The sequence below is a fragment of the Watersipora subatra genome, chromosome 4, assembly GCF_963576615.1.
Source record: "Watersipora subatra chromosome 4, tzWatSuba1.1, whole genome shotgun sequence".
In the NCBI taxonomy this organism is placed as follows: Eukaryota; Metazoa; Bryozoa; class Gymnolaemata; order Cheilostomatida; family Watersiporidae; genus Watersipora; species Watersipora subatra.
This window is the reverse complement of record NC_088711.1, coordinates 9,662,695-9,687,835: the sequence shown is the minus strand read 5'-3', so window position 1 is coordinate 9,687,835 and position 25,141 is coordinate 9,662,695. Positions and strand designations below refer to the sequence as shown.

At 36.3% G+C, this 25,141-nt stretch overlaps 1 protein-coding gene across 1 annotated transcript; it reads right to left on the bottom strand.

The window, feature by feature from the left end:
* Positions 1-790: 790 nt before the first annotated feature.
* On the bottom strand, positions 791-20,185 carry LOC137393651 (uncharacterized). The gene is made up of 4 exons (XM_068080289.1): positions 20,060-20,185; positions 16,145-16,252; positions 15,317-15,376; positions 791-1,115 (listed from the first exon to the last, which is right to left on the bottom strand). Exons 1-4 carry the CDS (start codon positions 20,090-20,092, stop codon positions 993-995), a joined length of 324 nt encoding a protein of 107 aa, XP_067936390.1. The 5' UTR covers positions 20,093-20,185; the 3' UTR covers positions 791-992.
* Between the last annotated feature and the right edge of the window lie 4,956 nt (positions 20,186-25,141).

The window sequence follows — 25,141 nt, the reverse complement described above, 5'->3', positions numbered from 1 at the left end:
CCTCGAAGGTGATTGTTTGACAAAATTTATTGATTGGTACACATGGTCATTCTTAAAATCATATATAAGCCTGTATGAACCACCATTTGTGCTATGACGCACACAATACTGTGGCATGAGCTAGCCTTATAAATGGAAACAGGGTAGGTAAGTTTGCTCCGCTACTCCATTTAATTAGGCTAACCATTTTTGTAACATTTTCAAGTACTCCAGTATTTTAAATTTGATGTTTCTGTGCAAGGCATATGGTCAACACCGCTAGGGAAAAGTGTCTGCGATAGTTAATGGTATTATTGTCACAGAACCAGGGTGAATTTCGCTGCAGCAATTGCCATCGTTCAAAACTGCTCTTTAGCGCGAGGCACCAAACCAGATGCAGGCGTTCATTCTTGCTCTAAGCCAAATCCAATCATGAACACAATGAATAGATATAAACTGCTGCAATAACTGAGACAACTCCATGTATTCTGTAGATATGAGCAAGAATGTTCTAACAAACAAGTTACAAATGTTCCAGTGATTTCTATTTTACCAGCCGACTGCTGTTCATCGTCATAGTAAGCAATACTTCATATCCTTATGTCCTTGGTTCATGTTAGTCAAGGTAAAGAGGTTGCGACTACTGCCCACAATGTCAGAAGATTAGCACAAACTGAAGACGCTATGACAAATCACAAATCTTTGTTGCGGCAAAAAAAGCTACAAGTGTGGAACTTTTACGTGTCCTATGGTGTTTTCCAAATGTTGGCCAAGTTATTTTTGTAACAAATAAGATACTCCCAAAACTGGATCAACGGACAGAGATCATCTATTTTATTATCATCACAACTCTTACCTTGATAGCAACGATACCAAAAGAAAAGATACAGAATCAACTGCTGAAAATATAAATAAAAAGCTATAGAAGAAAAGCCTAATTAGCTCAGTAAAGTACAGAGATTGTACTACAATAGAAAACAGTGGATGACATTGAGCTATGCTGCCACCTAGTGTTACATGCTCATGAGCTTTTCCAGTTCTTTCTCATTGGCACCAACTACCTCTCCAACTTTCTCACCATCTCTGTAAGCGATAAATGTTGGCATCGCAGATACCTTTGCATCGGCAGCAACATCCTACAAAAAGAGCAGATATATAGTACAGCGCCACATCAACAACTGGCTAGCCAATCATTTATCAGTACATGACAAAAGAGGAGAGCTTTGTAAGAGATGCCAATATATCATAATGCTGTTAGCATTATTCCCATAATTGAACAATGTGGGTAGACAACTCTTCATCACTGTTGTTAAAAAGGATTCTGTTAGCGCATGAAGCACCCTAAAAGTCAAGTTGACTATTCAATATTGCTCACTGTGTAAGCTCATGTAACCTAATGACCTCTAGCATCTGCAGCTGATGAAAGCAGACTTAGAGAAAAATCCCGACTAAACTAACACCAACATTTTCAAACAACTACTATTTGACCGAAACTACAGAATCTTGTGCAAAAAGCATTCCTAATGAAGAAACAGCAATAATGGAAATTAGGAACAAAACGGCTTTCACCAATATTTAAACTGGCTAATAAATGCTGCTTTCCCAACATGCAACATTATGCCTGCTTTTTCCTGTTCAATTGTGTTTCCATTATATTTTAGTAAATAAATATTGTGAATAAAATATTATCCAAGCAAACTGAAGCCCAGTTGTGCTTGGACTGAAGCTGTTAGACCTCAACCATTTCCTCTTCAGCAGTTTCACCTCTAAACCGATGCTCTTCAATGTAAAAATAAAGTTGAAAATTGAGAATGTCACATTGGATGGCCAGAGTCTTGCTGTTTCACCCGCTTTGCTTATCTCCTTTGACTGCTAGTACAAAGGAATCTAACGAGGAATGACGAAATAGATGATTTTATAGGTTTATGAGTGAATTTAAAAGTTCATGAGACGCGTGCAAACATTTATACATAGCAAATAAATGGTAAATCAAACCTTGAACTATTTTGAAAACGGTCCTAATAACCAGCATGGAACTGAACTAAAGTTTTATAGCCAAGGTGAGGACCTGGTTACCATTGTGTGTCAGGTGACTAAATATTTTAGTTAAAGTAAAAGAAGATTAACCTGTATTTATCACTTTTCATAGCAGACAGCATGCTATAATAATACCTGCAAGTGCAAGTCTAGCCACAGCTGCTTATCTAATCTATAAATAAACATAAAATTCAACATGTCTTTGGTATGTTAGCCTGCTGAATTTGCTGCCTAATATTGCTGCCTTATGACTGACCAGATATAAAGAAGAAGCCTTACAGCAATTAGTGGCTGTATTCAGCAGTATTTAGTTTTCGGAGGGTTGTTTCCCCACACAGTACAATCTAAAATAAGTTGCCCTTATCCATGAGAACATGACTCCTATAGAATGTACCAGAATTTAACGGATGGGCGAAGTGTAATGAACGCTAGCTGAATCTAGTTACCACAAGCAGTAAGAGTTATAAGCCATACAAAGGACTTTTAAATGAACTCTCTGGGATAGGGAGAGCATTCTTGATGAAATTCAGAAAGTAGTAAACCAAGGAGTAAGAAAAATGTTAGAAAACAGATTCTTTTTGCTAACTCAAACTTGGCTGTTAAGTGAATGCATGAAGAAATATATGCATGATGACAGCGGACAGTGACAAAGCGTTGTAAACTTGCATGGAACTTGCGTGTTGCATGGAACATCCGCAGACACTAATCAGCATCACTTTGGCTGAGCCAATAATTAGGAGGCGCTTGCGCCATGCTGAGTCACTATTAGAACTATTAAATTTTAAATAGCCTCATGAATGACCAAGCCATTGTTGCTGTAAATGATTGGTAATGCAGGCGATATGAATAAGGTGAAGGAGACAAACAGCGAAATAACTGGCATTACAGAGCTTCAGCACCTTCGCATAGCACACTAGAAGGTGAAAAACAAGCGAAATTCCTTTCTTTTCCTTTTATGTACTATCAAGATAAAAAAGGAACGTACACTCCGCAGACTGAATTGACAAGAGTTGAACACTGTTCGGCTTTTTTCAAGCGAGCCACAGACCAAACCTTCTCAAAAAAAAAACTGAATGGGTGGAAATTGGCCCAGGCTTGCAGGCAAGCATCGTGGGAGATAAGGGAACTATGCTTAACATTGCGTTTCCTTTTAGGATACGCAAATAATGGTGTAGGTCAGCCAGTCAGTTAGGCTGCTAGGCAGCAGCGTGGTCATGGAGGATCAGAGTTGAACCGAGTGTTAATAGGATTCCTTTCATAGGTTTGACATTGGCTCATGAGCACCGGCACAAATGTGCTCCCTATGATTGTTAAACGAGAAGAAATAGTGGAGTTATTGTAGTCTGAATAATGGAGGCTTTTAAGTGATCATATGTGCAGCTGGTCAGTTATGTTTAGCTGGTTGGTTTACGTTGTCAAAATAAAGCTAAATCAAATATTTGTTCCGAGTCTATATGGCTATACAAAGTTTATCTGCATCAATATCTATTACTACCCGCATGTACAGCTGTGGTCTATAACAAATTTCTTTCATAACATTTACAGCACAAATTTTACATTTTAATCTGCCCTATTAACTATTTTGTGTATCAACCAATTTTATTCTCAATTTTATATACGACACTCCGGTACGCTGAGTTTTCAAAAGAAGTATCAAGTACAGTGCACCCTCAAGATACGATTACCCCGATATGCGATTTTTTCACCTTAAGAAGTGGAACATGATGATTTTTTCACCTCACCATACGAATCTTTTTCACCATACAAATTCAACAAAATTTTCGCCCGGGTTCAAATTTGGCAGTCGGTGTGCTTATTACGTACGCCAAAATAAAAAAGACACCAAAATGCTGTTAGCCGAAAATATTTTCACAACACCCGAAAGAGACACGATGACCAATTTCTTTGAGTTTAGCAATTTTTGTGCGTAAAACGGTAATATTTTCCCTTCAAAACAGTAGAAAAGTTGGAGTTGCGATCTTTTCAAACGGAAGACGAGTGGTCAGACAACTTCTCTTAACCTGCTAACAAAAATCTACTTCGTTACGAGAACAGTATCATTTGGGCTTTCATGTCGAATTAGGTGGAGGTGGAAAAAAGTTTAGTTTTAACAGGTCCACTAAAAGTTATAGTGAAAGCGAAGGCAGAAACTGTTATGTGATAAAACTTTAGTGATAAAAAGTTAAAATTCAGTAAAATACATGTAGTTCAAAATACATACTAAATCTTAGCTTCAAGTGTGTGTGTGTTTAGTAAGCTAAACTTATTTGAGGCGAACTCAAAATTTATGTTATATGAACGGCTGTCTCGAAAGTAAGAACTCACTCCAGTACATTATAATGTTACATTTTATTGCAGACCATAGCCACTAAATGCACTAAATACAATAAAGTTACTGTTGGTAACTATAATTACTAAGGTTAACATACTATTTTGTTGCCAATTTTTAATATGTATAGGCAGTATAGCACTTACATAAAATTTTCATGATTTTTACCAGGGGATGTTTTGCATTATATAATTACTATGGTTTCTATACCCCTACATACGATTTTTTCACTAAACGATGACAACCCTGGTATGGATCAAAACCGCATCATGAGGGTGCACTGTACTCCTAATATATTGAGATTCATCACCATTTACCGCTAGCATTAAAGCTCTCGAATTCACACAAACACTCCATCCATATGCTTCTATCATTAGCCGCCTTTTAACTCTATCACAACCGCGTTAAATTTGTTATTCTGACCAAATTAATTCGAACAGACTTTCGAAAAATTGATATACCGCTAGTATTTAAGCAATATTTCGAGAATCAGAACAGATATTGTTTTACTGTAAAATGCATTTTATTCAGACCAAAATTCTCTGCAAGTACAAAATTATTTAGAGAATCCCACTTTCACAAAATTTCTGACGCTGATTGATCTAGCTAATATGTGGGCTTTGTAATCGAAAGAAAAGTGAAACCCTATTGATAAGCTGATACATCGTGTTTCGTAATACCATAAGCCGATACATCGGCTTATGGTCTGTACGTCTATTACCGCGAAAGCTGATACATCGGCTTACAGTGGCGAAAGAGCATCAAAGAAATGAGCATCATGAGCACAAAGAAAAAATTGACGTTGGCAATTCTAAAATTTCCAATGTATCACATTTTATGCGAGTAGTGTGAGTAACAGAATTGCTACTATTGTGAACTTAGAGCGCTGCTGGCTGATCGACCTTGGCTTGTTCTCTAGCGCAATAACATCTTGTAGCTAGTTTTACTTTTTCGTTTCAGATATTCGGTTTATTGATCATGAGTATGAATGAAAATGTCACACGATCATCGACGATACTGTCTGGTAAACATGCTAAAGAACCGCAGCAGACAAGCACTTATTTTTCTCACAAAGAGCGATGTACTAGTGATACAGTCGGAAGAGAGACAGATGATGACTGACTCGAAGAGTGTTCCTTGAATCTTCCCATGGCAGACTTGGTGACTCCATTAAGTAGTGGTCATTGTAACAACAGCAACCTATATCTATTCTATATATATATATTTCTCAAAGTATGTGTGTATGTCCTTCCAGCTATAGCTATCATTAGAATAGCTGTAGCTGGACAACGCTGACGCAACGTTATGACACGTCATTAGAAGCCTAGCGCGTATTAACTAGCTTACTGGAATTTTCCATTGGCAATGTGCCAGGCTAAAAGCAAGTGGCGGGCTACTCCCATTACTTTTCATTGTTTATAAGCTGATTTTAATACAATTTTCATTGACAATGTGCCAGGCTAATAGCAAGTGGTAGGAAACTCTCCTCACTTCACATTGTTTATAAGCCGATTTTTGATGCTCGGGCAACGCCGAGAAGTACAGCTAGTATATATATATTTCTCAAAGATTGTCCGTTTTTTGAATATCTGTCCCTCTGTAGCTATTAAAATTCCGTATTCTGCTGGACTTGAACTCAAGATGATTGCAACTGCCGGTTTCAAATCCTCGCGCTCTACCACTGACCTATACAAGGCATATACATCAAAGACAATCATATACCATATGCACACGCTAAATGACATATTATTTGGAACTCTATGAATTCTATTAACTCTATGAAACACGATGCTTTTTCGTGATTTCTTGAACTTTTATTTTCGGTTTTTCGTAAGATTCAATTGCTATATATATCACAGTCAAGGCTAATTCTTTTTACGCAGACAATTGTATTATCTCCATAGGACGAGCCTCGACATCCTCTCTTTGTTCGGTCAGACAAGACAGTACGATATCTCATTTTTTCATTTGTACCAATATCAGAGGTACCAGTATCGCGGTATTCAAAATTTTGATGGATAACTTCTGCTGGAACAGTAACCTTTTACATACACACACACGCACGCAAAGTCGCAAACACACCCAAGCAACTGAAGTGAACTGAACAGTAATGAAGTAAGCTGCTGTTAATAGATGCTAGCCAACTGCCGGAAAGATGCTGACAGTAGGAAGAAAATATCATTGCTATTCTTCATGAGCACTTCTTTTAATTAAACAATGTCTATCTATATATATAAATCCAAGTGTTTGTTGGTCTTTTGTTCATCTGTTGTGGTTATGTCCAGTTACAGCGATAAAGTTTTAGGAACAAAAAATCTGCAAAGGATCTGATCTAGGAACCTTCATGTCTGCAGACCAGCTGTTTAATTCACTACACTATCATGTCCAACAGACTGTAGCCATGAATGACTGTGGTGACATTCATTACATCAGTTAAAATACTCACACTTAAAATACTCACACTTGGGGTTATTAACTAGCATGATTGATCTTTACCAATAGCGATTATTAGGCTGGCTTCAAACACAGCTATTGTTTTAGTAAAGATTTAGACTACTAGCTTACCAGGTAAGTTACTCAAACTCATTCACTATGTTTCCATGGTGCGCAGTACTGCGAAGCAGCCCCCTCCGAAGTCGAGGGGATTGTACGTTTCCATGCTGCGCAGTGGTTTTCAGCAAATACCGCAAATTAGCCAGAGAAGAAAAATTGTATAAATCGAATCGCCTGATGGAGAAATAGAATCGATCACGGATACCGAAAGTCATAAACGGTCTTTTTATGATTCTGTCGTCATTATACTTTTATTTACAATACATATTCACAAGGTTTTATAAACCTTAACACACTTTTTACATAGTATTATATTTTTAATAAATATTTTTAAGTAATATATTACTTAAACGTTAATTTAGGATTTGCCACCTATTTTTCGAAAAGTGTTGGCAACGATAACAAAGTCCAGGAAAGTAATCACCTCATCATCCTCGTGAATGCAGACCATAATTAAATTTAGGTGAAAGAAGATCGGAAGAATAATAAAAAAACAAGATTAGCAGGACACCCTTTGTACTAGTTTATGGCCCTCGAAGAATCCGTCTCCACGGCAGGAGAGCTATGCGCAGCCACTGCGCAGTCGCTGTTTCCTTGCTGCGAATTTGCACTGGCTTTGCACTGATCAGTGCGCAGTGATTTCAGTGCGAAGACGCCGTTTCCATGATTCGGAGATAGCGCAACTCCGAAGCACTGCGCATCATGGAAACATAGTGATTGGGTAACTATTTTATTACTCGTTCTGCTAATATATTTAGAAAACTCTGATTCTCTTGTAACCTTGCTTGAATCCATTGCATTGAAGAAGTAATATAGGAGTAATTGAAGTGCTTCATGAAAGATCGCTAAGTACGGGACTCGAACTTGTGACATTCAGCTTAGGAGACGGACACTACTAACTGCACTAACCCAGCCACCTTGTGAATTAGCAAAGTAATCTTTACTATGATAAGAACGGTGTTCTCTGACATTAAGAGAAGAGTTATAAGAACAGACTACTACAGCTCCATGCGTTACCTGCGGTTATTTAAGGTGAAAAAGCAGGACTGCTTCAAACAATGCCAGGCTCAATTGACAATCTTAAAACTTTGAACAATTGCGCTGAATGGACGCATTCATTGATTGTTGTAATAAAAGCGAAGTAGGAATTTTCATTAAATGTGAAAGAAATCCTGAGTAATGCCGGTCTTGTTACTGGTAGCTTATAGACAGCAATAAAGTAACAGGCACTCGATTGCTGTGAATAATGCGCAACATTGCAAATCTCACAAAATATTTTCTTTGACTTTACCACAACTAGTGCATCGAAGCCTGACATAGTGGCCGAATGGAAATGGCTACTGTCGTAACAGCGACATTGCAGCATGCCAGACCACTGCTGCACATGGTCATTAGTAATACATATTGATGCGGGTTAACTTTGTATAGCCGTATAGACTGTGAACAAATATTTGATTACGTATTATTTTGACAACGCAAACCTACCAGCTAAACATGATCGACCAGCTACAAATCGTGTGCAATTCACCTATTATCGACTGATGGGCAATAATAACTCAACCATATGTTCTCTCTCAACAACGGTTAGACTATGTTTGTGCTGGTGCTCATGAACCATTGTCAAACCTATAAAAGGAATCGTACTAATGCTTAGTTGAATTCTCTATCCTCTATGTCAGTCTATGACCACGCTGCCTAGCCTTAAATGATCACACAGCTAGTCATTTAGGCTGCCTAACCTAAATGACTAGCTGACTTGTCATCCTAAAAGAAAAGATTTTGTTAAATGTGGTTCCCATATCATCTATGATATACCAGTGGCAATCTCATATTGACCTTGACCTGATCAGTGCCTTCTGCAAATGGTAGTATTCGAAGTGTAGTTTCTCTTTTCATTGCAATAATACGACAAATTATATATATACATAAATATATATACATTACCAAATATATATATAAATATAAAATTACATAAGATAAAATTTTAAGTCAAGTTTAAAACTATTTTATTACTAGTAGTTTCATAATCTAAACTCTAAAGCAATAACCATCAGTACAATCAGCAATAAGTATCATTAGCAACAATCATCATACATATGAATACGCTGTTCCTGTTTTACAGTTTTTTTTTGCCTTAAGACATCAATAAATTGTCTCTCGAAACTCAAATTTGTCAGTCGGTGTGCTAAATACAGTCAAACATGGATAACTCGTCCACGGATAGCTCGAACACATGGTTAATTCGAACATTTCCTTTGGTCCGTTCCCACGTAATGATAAATTGCTATAGATAACTCGAACTCAACACTGTTAATTCGAACTGTTTTTTTGCCCAACAGCTACCAAAACGGTTGTTTTCGCTTTAGAAAATCACTTTATTCAAAGCCATAGAGGTAAACTTCATCTTTTCGTAATTCATAAGCGTCGTTATTACCACCATCGGCAAAATATTTTTGTCAACGACTTTTTTAAAAGTTTAGTGAAATTTGATTTATACTGCGATACGATGAATAGCACGGGCTAGCCGGGTCACGCGCGCAAGAATTTTCGCCACTCACATACAAAACAAAAATCGCATGTTGTTTTGTATGTGCGTGGCGAAAATCCTTGAGTGCGTGACTCGGCTAGCCCGTGATGAATAGTTTTCCGACGTTGATTCCGTGTTGAATCAACGTCGGAATGTTGAATGTTTAAAACGTCTTAAAAAATGTTGTAATTAAACGTATACGTTGTCTGAGCTACAAAAAACTATTCATCGTTTGACCTAAACACAGAATACGTGTGTACATTCAATAAGTATCTATTAAAAAAGCGTGAGTGATATAGAATGTACCGTAAAACCTCGTAAAACTTCTAATTGAACTGCCTCGGAGTGTTGCTCTTAACGAATCCCAGGTAAAGTAAGGTAATCTTCATAAACTTCAAGAAAAAACGGCAAAATAGATCGTAGGTAAAACCCCAAAAGAAAAAAATGTCTTTTCTTTTGAGCATTTCAACAACGATCAAGTTTTGCCAATGTCAATCTGAAAAACGTCCTGGCAATAACATCACCTCAAACAACAAACCAATCTCAAGTGATAAAAAAATCTCTATACTTTTTCATGAAAACGTTTTAAACTTTACATTAGAAGCATTTAATTTGAAACAAGCCATTTGTGCTTTTGATTTATATTATAGTTTGTATATGTACATGTATCTACTAATAAATAAGTAAATATATGGACTTGTGACAGTGCTCTGATAACTTGAACGCTCTGATAATTCGAACACTTTTGCTCGGTCCCTTGAAGTTCGAGTTATCCATGTTTGACTGTACGTCGGAATCACAAAGATGCCGACATGTTATTTGCTAAAATACTTTAATTTATTATAAGTATATAACTACATCTATAACTTTAATTCGTTAGCCTTGGGTCCTAAGTTTGACAAGGACGTTAAAGGATGAAGGAAATGATCCCCATTGCAACGAAGCTAGAGTTACTAGGTTAACTATAAGTTAACTAAAGTTACTAAGGCTAATATACTATTTTGCAACAAATCTTTAATAAGTACAGACATATATAAAACTTCAACGTTTTTTACCAGGGGTTGCTGGCATTACATAATTACTATGGGTTTCTATACCCTACTATCCTTTATTTTTTTCGTGACGTCATTCTATCGTTGTCTGCCATCTTTATGGACAATTTTTATCGTTAAAACGCGAAGCTTCTGCAATTAATTATTGCAAACAATGCTTTTGTTTGCAAATTTTTTATTCTAGTATTAAAACAACACCAAAAAATACTATTAATCAAGAGAATGACGATTGCTTTCTACAGAAATGGCGGCTTTTTCATGGACGAGCGCATGTGCAAACAGGGTGATGACGTCAGAAAAAAACGATGGATACGACATTTACGCCTTATGATGCCAACATCGGAATGAATCAATGTCGTATGGCGAGGTCCATAATATATATATATATATAATATATGGGAGCCAGCCTTTAGCAAGTCTTGAAGGGTTTCAATATCGACTGCTAGAACCCAGCAGCAACCTTGAGAACCAGAGCGCGCTGCCACAAAAAGCTCAAGGGCGTACATTCACAAAAGCTGCGTGGCCAGTGTTCACACTGCCAAGCAGCAACGAAAAGCCAAGCTCATTTAGATAACGGCTATTCTCAACAACAGCAGAAAGACATCAAGCGTAGTTCCCATATTCTCAGCAGCGATCATGTGGGAATTTTTACCTTTACAATGCATTGTAGGAAGGTTTTTGTCTGCTTGCATAAATTGAACAGTAGTGAACCTTTGCGCTGACTGCTGGCAGCTACCTGCAATACTCAGAACATGGATTCTTATTTCATTGCGATGATCCGACAAGCCTGTCACCAACGGTTGAGGCTTTACACTCACTATTTAAAAACCCGACACGAATAAACTAGCAGTTAGCTACTCAGCTACCGACCAAGTGTTGTTTTTTAGTCAGATAGAAGCAATTGTCGGTCATACTGCGAAACCCCTGCAGCTTACATGTGCAACATTTATTGAAGGCAATCGAAAATTGTCAAATTGCTCAGATGGTTAGAAGTCATAGTTTTGAAACAGTCCCAACCAGGAACCACAGAAGTTATCAGGCCAGGAACCACAGAAGTTTTTAGACCAGGAACTACAGAAGTTTTTAGATCAGGAACTACAGGCGTTTTCAGACCAGGAACTACCAGAGAGTTTTAGGATGGGAGTGCTGAGATAACCGAGTTATAATGGAGTACTCCATCTCAACTAGGGACAGACTTATGGATGTTTCAAGTGACCAGTCATGCAGAGATTCAGTCAATATCTAATTATTCTGAGAGTCAGTTGAATAAACCATTTAGAAATTACCTACTGTGGCAGACCTACCATCACCAATTTAAAATCTATTAGCAATCAGTAATACCTTATGTCTCATTAAATACTCGCCTGTAAATAATGCAGGCATATAAATGATAATAATAAGACTAATGCAAAAATAAAAAAAGAACATAACCTGGGGAGGTAGCAAAGGCCAAGGAGTAACGTTTAGCACATATGCTAAGGCTACACGGAGTAGAATGTTCTTCAATATTAGTTATGGTAATTCGGAAGTTTTAGAGCTATTGTATGCCCTTAAATTACAAGCTATTGTGTATGCAAACAAAAATGGGATACTTTCCACTGGTGCATCTGCGCTGAATTGGTTTATCACAATCAATCGACCAATTATAACAGGGTTATTACTTCATAATGATTACAGCATTTTTATAAAACCATTTTTGAGATTTAGCAATTATGTCTTGCCTGCTAAAATGCCTAGTCATTGTTAAGTACTTAGCGATGATGTCAGAAATCTTTTTATATGCTGGAATGACTAGCTTAGCATTTGATAAATTCTATAGATTATGTTGTAATTGAATGTGATCCCGACGATAAAGCATGAGTGTAATATCTACACACAAATTATAAGCATTGGTTAAAGGTTTAATCTACGGCGTTTCTGTGATGGCTGCGATTAACTTTTAGAGCTTTTAAGAGCTTGTAATCACATTTCCACATATTTTGCACCTACAACACAGCAGAGTAAGACATGGTGAATCTTTTGATACCAAATAACTGTAATGTGAATTTTGTTGCAAGTCAACCTTTAAAGAAAGAACCTCTCTGCATGACCACCATAAATGAAAGCTAAAACACCCTCTATTATTCAAGCTAAACACTGACTGGAGACACAAGCAATTTTGTCGGTCCAACTAGTTGATACCACTTTCTATCTAATTCTAAGAGATGTTGGCAGTTTTCTAACATCTAGTCATATATACCAAGTCATATTGCTAATCGCACTTATACACTTTTCCATTTATCGTCGCATTAGATAACTATTACCAACCACACGTGTGTTTACGCTGTGGTTATTATACAGTGTACATGTGTATATAATAAAATCTTAAAGACAGGGTTTCATTTTTCTTCATAAACTAAAATTGGTAACTCTACTTACTGTTCTGTGTAATTTTTTCAGTTTTTTAAGAACATAATCCCACATAAACCTAGCAGACTCTAATATTGTCCCATTAATGCAATTTTCAACTCTAATTATTACACTCTGTAAAATCTCATCATAACTTGTTTTTACAGATAAGGTTCTACATAGATACCAGGCAGACAGCCTTTCGTGTACATGGTGTCTAAAGCGAGTAAATCAAGCCTCATTCTGACGCGCAACACACAGCTGCATCCGAATGTGTTCATGACATATTATTCCACAATGGTACTTGGAGACTGCATGCATAGTCGTTTTGCCTCGACAGGGAGCTAGTTTAACACTTTCCACTCATTTATTATTCCACACTTTATAGCGCCATAAATGATAATTATTGAACTTATAAAAATAAAACTTTAGTAACTCAGAGGTTTTTGAGTTATTTTATGTTCTCCAAGCACAAGCTATTGTGTAAGCAGATAGAAATAGAATACTTGCCAGTAAACTGTCGGTCTTGATTTATCACAATCAATCGACCAATTATAACAGGATTACTACTTCATAATGATAAAGCATTTTTATAAAACCATTTTAGAGATTTAGCAATTATGTCTTGTCTGCTAAAATGCCTAGTAATTGTTAAGTAGTTAATGACAGGATATAAGCTTTTTTTATACACTGGAATAACTAGCTAGGCATTTTACAAATTCTATAGATTATGTTGTAATTCGAAGGTGATTGGACACTTTTACAGAGTCTATGTGTGCACACAGACTCTGTAACAAAATTAAACATTTAAACTTAGTTTATTAGGCCAGGATTATTCGTACAAAAAAGCCTGTTTCTCGCGCGACTTGCTCATGGTCTTCAATAACCAGTGTCAGTAGGAAAGTTTCATTGTTCGAACGCTTTTGGAAATGTAGTTGTTTTTATTTTTGAAGGCTAAGATAGTGTCTTATACGTATTCAAGCATAAACTCAAATGCTTGCAAAACCCACATTCTATAAATGTTAAGCCTTAGTTCCTGTAACTTAACTAAAGCAAGTCCTCTCTATACCAAAATCACATATAATAGTTTTAAGTTTTCTCAAATTACTCAGATGATGAACAGAGGAGAAGAGTTGTGTGGCTGAATTTTGTATATCTGTTAGTTAATTTGAAGTCAAGCAGGGTATTGATTTTAAATGCATGGCCGATACTACTACCTGATTACTTTTATCAAACAGGAAAAGTACAAAGTAGAACGTAGATAACACGAACTCACGGCACAGTGGAACGATGTCAAGCTTATCGGCAAAGGCATAATCTATGTAATTGCAGTAGTAAGGAGTTAGTCAGCACAGACACGAATGATGAGCGTAGACCAATGGCTCAAAATTAGCCATCGAGATGAACTATATTCCTTGCAATTTATATTAATTCATAACACATATTATAATTCATAACCCTTCACTGCACATGAGAGAGAAACTGTGATCCTTCAACTACATTCAACCAAAGAAAGGTGGCCCTTATTAGTAGATGACTGTCTGATTAATAGAGCATATTACACAGACCATATGTATTATCAATTGGGTATAGATGTCTATGCTAGACAGAATCAACATTTAGTACAGCAAGGTGCATTACTGACAACTTCTAAAAACTTTAACAGTCAACCGGTTCTACAATAAAAACAATAAGTTCCTGTTGCTTCATATGGATGAATTTTTGTTGTTGAAACAACCTTGACATAGCGCCCTATGAATACATAACTGGCACGCCCAGGTGTCGCTACACTATCGCTGTATATAACTTGATAAATGAAAAATAGGTCAATGAGAAGGTGACAGTACTGGCCTGGTGGACTGTCACAGACCACAGATGCGCTTGGCACTAGTTGACTCATGCCAGCTATGAAATCCCTGACTGAGTCAGCTAATTTTAAGTTTACATCTTATCTTATATATAGAACAATTTGAAGAGAGACACCTGAATGACAAGTATATTCTACAAGAGAGGGTTAGGTGCTGCTGAGATAGCATGTTGTATAACAAATTATTTGTGTTATTATATTATTAGTTCTTTCGACAACCAAGCTAGTTCATCTCGCGATATCAAATGAAAACGATCACGCAAGCATCCACAACTGATCCTATAATCTAAAGAGCAACAGTGTGCTGTATTTTTATTTCTCACAAGGGTGAAGTGAGTCAACCATAACTGGCCTGTTCTCGTGTGGACCAAGATCATTCCAGAAAATATTTTCTCACATGAAATGCTCAAGTGGCACCATGATGGCACACCCTGGCCCGTACCAAATAACAATGGTATATACGTGTCACATACAGCTGTTTCCTTGCAATGGCCTAATGCCCCTTCCCTCAACTACTGGTAACTTGTATTATATTATCTATCATATTTATATATATAGTATCAGCAATTTCTGTTAGTACTTACTTCTAACTCATCGACATCGACTTTCACTCCAACGATGGTCTCAGAAGCGTCTAGTAACGACTACAAACAGCAACTGTAGGTAAGGACATGTCGATCAAATAGCTCATTTCTGACAAACATTTTATAACTAATCTCGAGCAGTCCAGGACTCTCCTTATATACTACAAGAACTAGTAATGTCAGGGTACTCAGTCTACATAGCAGCTCATCATGATCATTGCAAGACTTATACATTTAACTCATACAACTAGTACAGTCAAACCGAACAAACAATTGTCTTCCAGTGACACTCAGGCATAAGAGACTTTACCAGCAATAGAGTGCGATTTCATTTCATCATAAACAATGATCAGTTGCATTTTAAATACCCCATGACAATACCTCCAATACTAGTAACCTGTTGGACCGTAAAATAGTTACAAAAAGTTGTGCAAGGATTGTTAAATGATCATTAGAAAGCACTACGGCGAATTACATCTCTTTTAACAGTTGTTAAATTCCATCTGGTTCTTATGAATATAATAGAAAAAAGATACCAGTTTAGACTGATTGAACAACTCTTCACTTAGAGGGCTACAAAAGTACATCAAATATTCGAGCTCTGAAACAGCGTCACCGGTTTTGATAGTGAACCCAGCGTAAATACCTAACCAAATAATTAAAAGAGAACAAGACCTGTTCAAGTCAGACAACCATTTTGTAATATAACCTGTTAGTTAGACTAGAAATGAATAATAGGTAGTCTGAGTACAAATGAGGACTTTATACAACATTTTTACATAATATCGGCTTTTAAAAAATTTCTTTCTATACAGCAACCATTCTTACCTGAAATTTAGGAGCTATCATTTTACATGGTCCACACCAAGTAGCATGGAAGTCCACGACTACTAGCATCCCAGCACTATCTTTGTTGATGATAGCATCATACTCTTCCTATAACAATATGAAACCGTTAAACTGTCAACCAAGTTACTGATGAAATAAAAAGAAATTTTCATACATTTTCCTGCTCTGTAGCATTATTTGGTGGACAAAAATGATCAAAACTATTTGACTTTTTAAAATATACTAAAAAACCTTTATTTGAACGCTATGGCGCTCTATTTTTCAACCCTAATCCTACAGTAGAGCTTTATTAGAGGTGACTTTCAAATAAAGGGTGGCGTTGTATTTTTAAACCGTGCTCTTATAGTGGTGGCGTTCAAATAGAGGTGGCGTTCAAATAAAGGTGGCGATCAAATACAGATTTTACGTTATTCAATTTGAAATCTAGAGGGTATATTCTAAGTGCTATTAAATTAAACTGCAATTTAATATTATTTTAAATTTCAATTAAATGCTAAAAAGGTAAAAAAAATTACTATTAAGTTTTAAATAAACGTAACTTGAAAAAACGAAATTGCTAACAATGAAAATCGCTAATGACAAGCAACTAAAATAAAGTGATAACCATAAACAAATCTACTCTGGTTTCTGCATGACAACTAACTAGATTTTTAAAAAGATGGTTACATACAATCTTCACTATCTGCCATTATGTCTTTAAAAGAATAACGACTACTACGAAGAATATCTGCCAAGTGTAAAAATGCAGCGACTACTTTCCATCATGAACTCCTACAACTTTTACAAACACTTCTGCACATCTACACGAAATGAAAGGTGCGCTTTGATACACAGTCTCCGGTGATAGTCGTGATTCCATTTTAGATGGCGATACAAGTAGTTTACTAAAATTTAATACAAGCCCATGTGATTTTTTAATTACAGGATCTGTTATAAAATATTAAGAGGAAGAAGCTCATGTCAATTTATCTATAGTTCTAGTGATAAACTGACAAGATGCTCAAGAGACAAGACGTTTTATTGCAACATCTCAAATTTGATTAAAAATTTAAACTCTAAATTAAATGGAATAAAATGAAGACAAAACTTGTTACAATGTTGCTTTGCGCTGCAGCATGCTAACTATGATGTTACTAATCACCTGTCATGGTATAAATTCTTATACTAGGATAGATAGTTCATTACCCTTCCTATGGGTGAGGATTGCCAATGTAATAAATACACAATTACTACTTTATTAACAAAACTATCAAGCATTGGAACAACGACAATTGGAGCTGTCGAACATTAAAAAGCTGTATTGAGGAATATTTTCATTAAAATGGTCTTAGATCTCGAGTAGGCTTTCAAAACAATGTTCAAATCATGGTACACAAACATCATTTTTTTTAAATAAGTTCAATGATCTAAAAATTCCTCTCAAAAACACGATTTGTATACTGAAGTTATATTGGAATTTCTGAAAGGTTAGTTCTAGGTTCGATGGATTTGTGTTAAAAAAAGGTTTATGTTTTGCCTTGATACTTTGTTTAAAACTTATAGTCACTATCTTCTTTATAGAACCTATGCATAATAATTAAACAAGCAATACTATCTCAGCATTTCATTTACACGTAAGTCACTTTATTTCTCCTACAATACGACGAAAAGCTCGTAGCATTGAGTTTTTTATTACTACTAGTACTCTGGCAGTGCTGTGAGAGAGACTGGTGTGCCATGCAAGCAAAGCGAACAACTATCTCCACAACTATTTTAATCAGCGAGTTCGAATGCAGTTGAAAGCATTTTATTTTCCTAACCTCTACGACAGGCATGGCTCTTATTGTTGTAAAGATTACAATTTGTAAAATTGAATAGCTATGAAATTGAATTATTCCCACAAGCATGCAATAATTAATAACGTTTTGAATAACATATTAATTTCATTTTCATTAATCACTTAAGACACAGAATATTTTCAAAGCAAAATAGGTATAATTCTTAAAACAGCCATACCTATACAAGCGGAGGATTGTTGCACCTACATGCAACTGTACACTTATCTATAAGTATTGATTTCATTAATAACAAAGTGATCTACCACAATAATCAAGTTACGAGATGATAACTTATGGTATCCTATGGTATAGGAAACGTCCACACAGGCTATGTAATAACATTTATCGTTGTGAATTTCTCTGCTATGTATTTCTCTGACTTGATCACAAGTCTATGTGTAGAGATCCTCACATTGAACCTGCTCTCACATCATTTCCCTTATAAACATATAATGCTGTACCTGTAGCTATTATACACATATTTTGGTTATAGGCCCTTTGTTCGCTACTACTTAGCTGAAAGGAAACCCTTTTTGCGCAGCTCTCACTTTCCATTTCAATTTTATCACCAACAATTTAAGCATTGCCACTAAAATTGATGGTACGGTGTGACGTATATTGAGTACCAAAAATAATCCATAGCCAAGTAGGATTTTTAAAGTTATATTGTTCCATTCATGATTGTACTGCAGGTAAATACTGATAATAGGCATATAAATTGTATCAGTGTGTCCATACATAAAGCAACAAAATTTTGTTTTATTTGATCTACAAACTGGCAACAGATATGTTTGTCATTCAATCTATTACTCTTGTACACCAAAAAATTAGCCATATCTGTTTTTGTGTCTACATGCACACCTACTTGTTATCATGCGATTACATGCACAATAAAATGCTCCAAACATTAGTATACTAAGAATGAAACAACTGTTTGTGGGTAATTTGCTCCGAGATGCAATACGATAGGCCTACGATGAAAACCATTTATAGGAATCATGCAATCGTACAACTACTATTGGATTCCCAAAATGATTTGCCTTGGTTAAAAACCCAGATCTTACATTATATACACAACACATTGTAAACCTGCTCATGATTGTCTAAGTCTTCAAAATATTTACAGCTCATTCGAATGAGCTTGTGTAACCACAGCTCGTGTATATATATAGGGGAATGTGGGGCACATTGCAAGTTGCAACTTGCCCCTCTATTCATATAGAGGGAACAGCTCGAGTAGCATTGAAACTGCTGTTTAAAACAAACCTCAATGACGTAGCTAGAATTTAATCCCCACGATGAACCCCTAAATTTCTGAACAATATTGATATCATGACTGCAAATGCTAATATATATAAAAAGAAAAGTTTGATATTTATATCAACATGTATATATGTTTTGTTTTACTGAGGAAGTTTGTTTGTCTTGACTGTTGTACACAGTGTTTTGAAGTTCATAGCAAACTCTTTCCAAATTTTTCTTGCTCAGATAATCAGTGGAAATTTCAAATTTGCATTGTTTGGCTGAAAATAAATTCAAGAAAACAATTCTAAAACTAAAATGTACTGTGAAAATCAAGGACGTTTCAACATGCCCTATAGGGTGTTTCAACAACGTACCCTCTACCAGGGCACGTTGACACACCAATTATGCAATTAGTACTTTTGTGATATTTTCCAAAGTATACAACCAGCAGAATTGAAATTTGGCATACATATGTAAAACATATTTCTGCATCCTTTGTGATTATCTACATTATATTCCAATATTTTAGGAAAACACCCAAAAATCATTTTTTTGTTGAAACGTGCCCCAACCCTCCCCTACAATTGAACCTATTCTACTCCATCCCTAATTGGTTGCTTTACATACATAGCATACCCTATTCACTACTCATATCATATACTTAAGTTCTATTTAATTTTTTTCTAGTAGTGGTGAGGTCGACAGAATTTTATATACTCATGCTAACCTCAATAAATATTACATGTATATACAAACAAACAGGTACCAAAAATTAACCTGAGTTTAGTTAGTAAACACTAACAAAACAATTACTTATTATTTAAACAATTACCTTTGTTTTCGGCACTTTTGGAGAATTTGGCATTTTTTAGTTTTTAAAACTAATTTGTAAATATTCGCTTTGCCTCCCGTCGATTGTATAACCAGTACGAATGAATGGCCAGTATGTATGAAGTCGCGATGGAAGCTCACGCATTAACAAAAAAGCGCGGGTGCTAAAAGAGGCGGAGTTACCAGGGTTTAAGAAAAGACAACTTCAAGTTTTTCTCTCATAGCCGTGTACGATTCCGTGATTATAAACAGAATGGAGTCTGTTCGCAGTACCAAAAGTCCAAAATCACTTGTTATCTAACAATTCGACATGATAAGTAGTCGGCTATTATAGCCTACATGTATATCTGATTCAAAGAGCATTTTTCTTTTAGGCTGGTTTTATCAACTAATTATGTTAATGAATTACAAGCCTCATAGCACTTGTTAAGTTGTAAGCCGGGATCTAGACTATCGGGATAGATCCTGCTTTATGATGAGTACCCACCTCACAAATGCATTAAATTACTAGCAAAACTCTTTCATATTTGGATGGAACTGCCAGATTTATTGGTGCTGTCTGAGAGAGAGGAAGAGTGAGAGAGAGAGACAACTCCAGTATTGCAGCTAAGCTGCAATTTGCAATGTGAAGAAGTCACCGAGTTGAGGAGCTTTTCGCATGCCACAAGCAGGCAAGATAAGCCAGTATCTTAGACATAGTGTAGCGGTCGTGTTCATCTTAAGCAGCATAGGCAGGCAATTCTGATTGCTAGAGATTGTGCTAAGTATCTATGTAATATCTTTTACAGCTCTTACAAAGAGCTTATATACCGTAAAACTTTTATTTTAATGCCAACTTTATTTGACCGCTATTTTGACATTCATTGACTTTCACAAACTCATAATAAAAAGTGATCAGTAGAAAAGTGTCCACAACATAGTACTAATAATTAATCGTTTACATCAATAACAATTAATTCTTTTGTTGTTGCTGTAGAGGTTGCCATGGTTTTTGTAATGGTGTACCTGAGAAAATCGATTGACACAATCATCAGAACTACACTCTGATTCAAAGTTACTAAGGTCTAAATCCGATACTTTGTTTTTATATTTATCCATAATGTGGTTTACAATCTGACCCGAAGACTTGAAAGCATTTTGATGAGCGTTAAGAATAATCTTCAAAAACACCAGATGGCATAACAGCCATTGTTATGGCGTATCAGAGTGTATTTTTTTATTCCAAAAGCTTTATGGTTTTTTTTTAACTTTTAAAGCGACAACATCGAAATAATTAATAACTGTATCCGGCTAATATGTTTCACTCAAAGTGGTTCCTTGTTGAACTCAGTCTGATACTTCGACGTATAGAAAAAACGATTTAGCAGAAATGCTGAAGCCAACGGCATTAATATTGCTCTGCCTGAATGGGAATGCAAAATATAGGGACATTAACATCCTTTCTCTCATAAAAGGGTTAAATTTATCTTCCTAAAATTCTGACGAGCTTGTTGAACAATACAGTGCCACCCTCTATTTGAACGCCACCTTTAATAAAATGCCGCTATAGAAGAAGGGTCAAAAAATACAGCGCTATGGCATTCGAATAAAGGTTTTATAGTACCTTGTATCCACTGAAGGAGTTATTCACTCTCCTAAAAACTTACAATGCTGGTCAACTAAAACTGCCAAGGGCAGCATGTGTGTTTATTATCTTTTGGGAATCATTGTGGTGTGCTATGATAAATCGATGATAAGCAATAAACATCTTTACCTTTACCCTGCATGTATACAATATCTAAAATATACTAGCATGAGTGAATCTACTTTGGCTTTGCTGGCAGACTCATCAACAGCACTTCCTGTGTGCCTTTCTGGGTAGAGAAGAGCAATGTCTTTCTGGGTAGAGAAGAGCATGTATGTAATTCAAAAGGTGCAACTCTTTGAAGTACATAACATAGTTGAGCAGTGCACTGCTGCCCTATACGCTATCATGCCTGACCACTTACAAGGGAGTATTTATCAAGGAAGACTGAGACGGTGCTCTTAGGCCCCTTGATATCATTTAGGCATATGAAAGTACTCTACCATCATTCGATAATGGCATGCAACCAAGGCAAAAGGTAAAACATACGATGCGATGCGTGTACAAGATGCCATTGTTGGCTCACCCTTTTACCCAATAGCATTCAGTAGGTACACAGTTAAGTTATACTCTGCAGTTTTATACACTCTGGTGGCTGTCAAAAACTTTGTTCATCTTCAACTAATTTATCTCCATCAGTTGAACTGATCAGCAACTGTGTAATTGCATTACACAGTTGCCAAACAAGTGGATAAGTTTATGCATGTATATGTACGTATAACTTTCTATTGGCTTTGGTCATCATCAACAAAATGATGTTTTTCATTACATGTGATAAAAAAAGAGAAAAAACTGAAAAGACAGAAATCAGGAATTATTAAGTGAGTTGAACAAGTTGGTAATCTAATAGTATTGTAGAAGAGTCAGGATAGTGAACTGAAGGTGGAAATAACACAAAGTTTGTAAGCTGAAGCATAAGATGGTGGATGTAGTATGTTGGTGTCACGAAATCGAAAACGATGTTTATCATATGTGTGGAAAGATAAATACAAATATTCTTGGCATAGTTGGTGCAAGATTTTGAAACCTTCAACGAAAATGGGAAACTGAGCAAGTTTGAGATAATGTTCAAAGATTTTGTGATCTGATAGGTGGAAGTTTGGTAAGCTAGTTACATGCAACTTTTTGCTATCAAAGGCTTTAATTCAAAGCTGTTTGACGAGGGGGGGGGCTGGAGCGCACGTTCCTTTTTATGTTGATGATAGCTTTTAGACACCATCGATTGGTAACACTGTAAGCTAATGGTGTTCCCTTATCATGTTACAACTTTATGAGATGATAAGGTCTACTAGCGGATTACTAAAACAACTGACAAGTGCTTGCTCACAGTCAGTTTTGTACACAATTAGTCATCGGCTTTACCATAGAGTTATTCAAAGCTATCATCACCATGACTCTATAGTTATTTTAACATAGATAGTATATAGCCTTAGTGTATGCATAGTGATCATCAGTATTACAAATGTTTGCATGAAACCAGGGGTGGATATTACAACGAGAGAGATTAATGGGGATAAGGGTGTATTATAGCATTGTACAAGCACTAAAATACATGATTGCATATATACATTAAACTTTAATCATAAATTATGTATGAGGTTTGATATTGTTGTTATTGCTGGAAAGATGCGATGAGACAATCTTATATAAACCTAGTCTGATAAAATGAACTAGCAAAACAGATATGTCTTTATATTCCTTTGTACCTATCAGTATCCATACTGGGCCTTTCTTCTGGAAATGTACGACCTTTGAGATCTTGGTTTATTTTCAGCAGCTTATAACGCTCATGCTGCTTGACCTCGTTCCAAGGCTCCGGATTTTTATCTCTGTTCCAAGTCACATCAGGACTCTTCAAGGCAGCCCGCGAAAGAGAGAAGACGGCGCCAGTTAAAACAACACATACAGCGGTGCCAATAATGACAACATCTGGCTGCCTTTTAGACAATGCTTGTATTTGCTCTCTGATGAATTTGGACATCTGCAACAGCAAAACTAAATTGGTTAAATTACTCACTATTACCAAAAATAATGAAAAGGTTTTAACAATAATAGTAAGTCATTTTAATTCAAGGGCAGACATTAAAAAATAGCAAAGCTAGCCCACCCATAGCCACCTCACCAATAGCTAGTCATCTCATAGCCTGTCCATCAACATCTAGCCCACTCAGAGCAAATTCACCCACAACCAGTCCACCTACAGCCAGTCCATCCACAGCCAGTCTACTCATAACCGCCCACCCACAGCCAGTTCATCCATAGCCAGTCCAACCATAGCCAGTTCACCCACAACCAGCCAACCCATAACCAGTCCACCCATAACCAGCCCACCCATAACCAGCCCACCCATAACCAGCCCACCCATAACCATCCCATCCATAACCAATCCTCCAATAACCAGCCCACCCATAACCAGCTCACCCATAACCAGTTCACCCATAACAAGCCCACTCAAGCAAGTCTACCTATAGCAGTCAGTTGTACTCATTCCTAACTAAAGAATAGCAGTTGCTATATTCAGAGATGTTAGTTATGAAGTACTTCTTATGACTTCGAAATGATGGCTGATTTTTCTCACCCTTCTCAAATTCAAAGCAGCCTATAATGCCAAAGAAATCTAGAATTCAGGTTTCGCTGTGTTGTATCTAGCTAGTTACATCATTCAAGGTTGAAATCCAAATTATAATGCTTTCTTGTAACTACCAATTAATGCGGCTGGCTACTTACTTCACGTAATTTCTGATGCAGTACGGGCGTGCAGATAGGAAGGACTAGGCTCCAGATGTTCCTGTTAGAAAACTTGTCTCATGAAGAGGGTGTTGGAGCTATGCGTATGATCGTCAGGCATAGCGTAACGTAAGCATATTTTTGAAATAAAATTTATCTGAACTGATGTGAGCATAACTGTAGCCTTTAAAAACATTTGAACAACAAATTTAAAGGGCGTTATCACCACATGCCCATGCATGCACACATCTATGGTCTTAGAGTATGTACCTTAAACAGCGGTAGCTGCAAGAAATGTGAGAGTACAGCGAATACATGGTACACGAGAAATGTTCAAGTTTTTGCTCCTTATGAGTTATTCAATTCAAATATTTGCAAGTGTTTTATTTTATGATAAAAGAAACTGTAACAAGAAAACAACAAATAGGGTCTAACAACATTTTTTACTTTGCAAACAATAATAAAAATGATAGTATGACAAATAATTTCTGAGTTTTAATTTTGTGCAATACATTCCTTTTAAGAAGATTGATGCTACTATCCACGCATACATGTAAGTAACCAGAACAGGTAAGTCTTTTGATAATATTTGAAGTTATTCGACCTTGTGTAGGCAATTCCGCAGACAATTGCAGTGACTAAATTTTATTGTCTGTTTGGCATACAGTAAAATATTGACTTTTTAGACAATATTGAGTCAGCCATACGTGAATTACATAATGGTCTAATTTA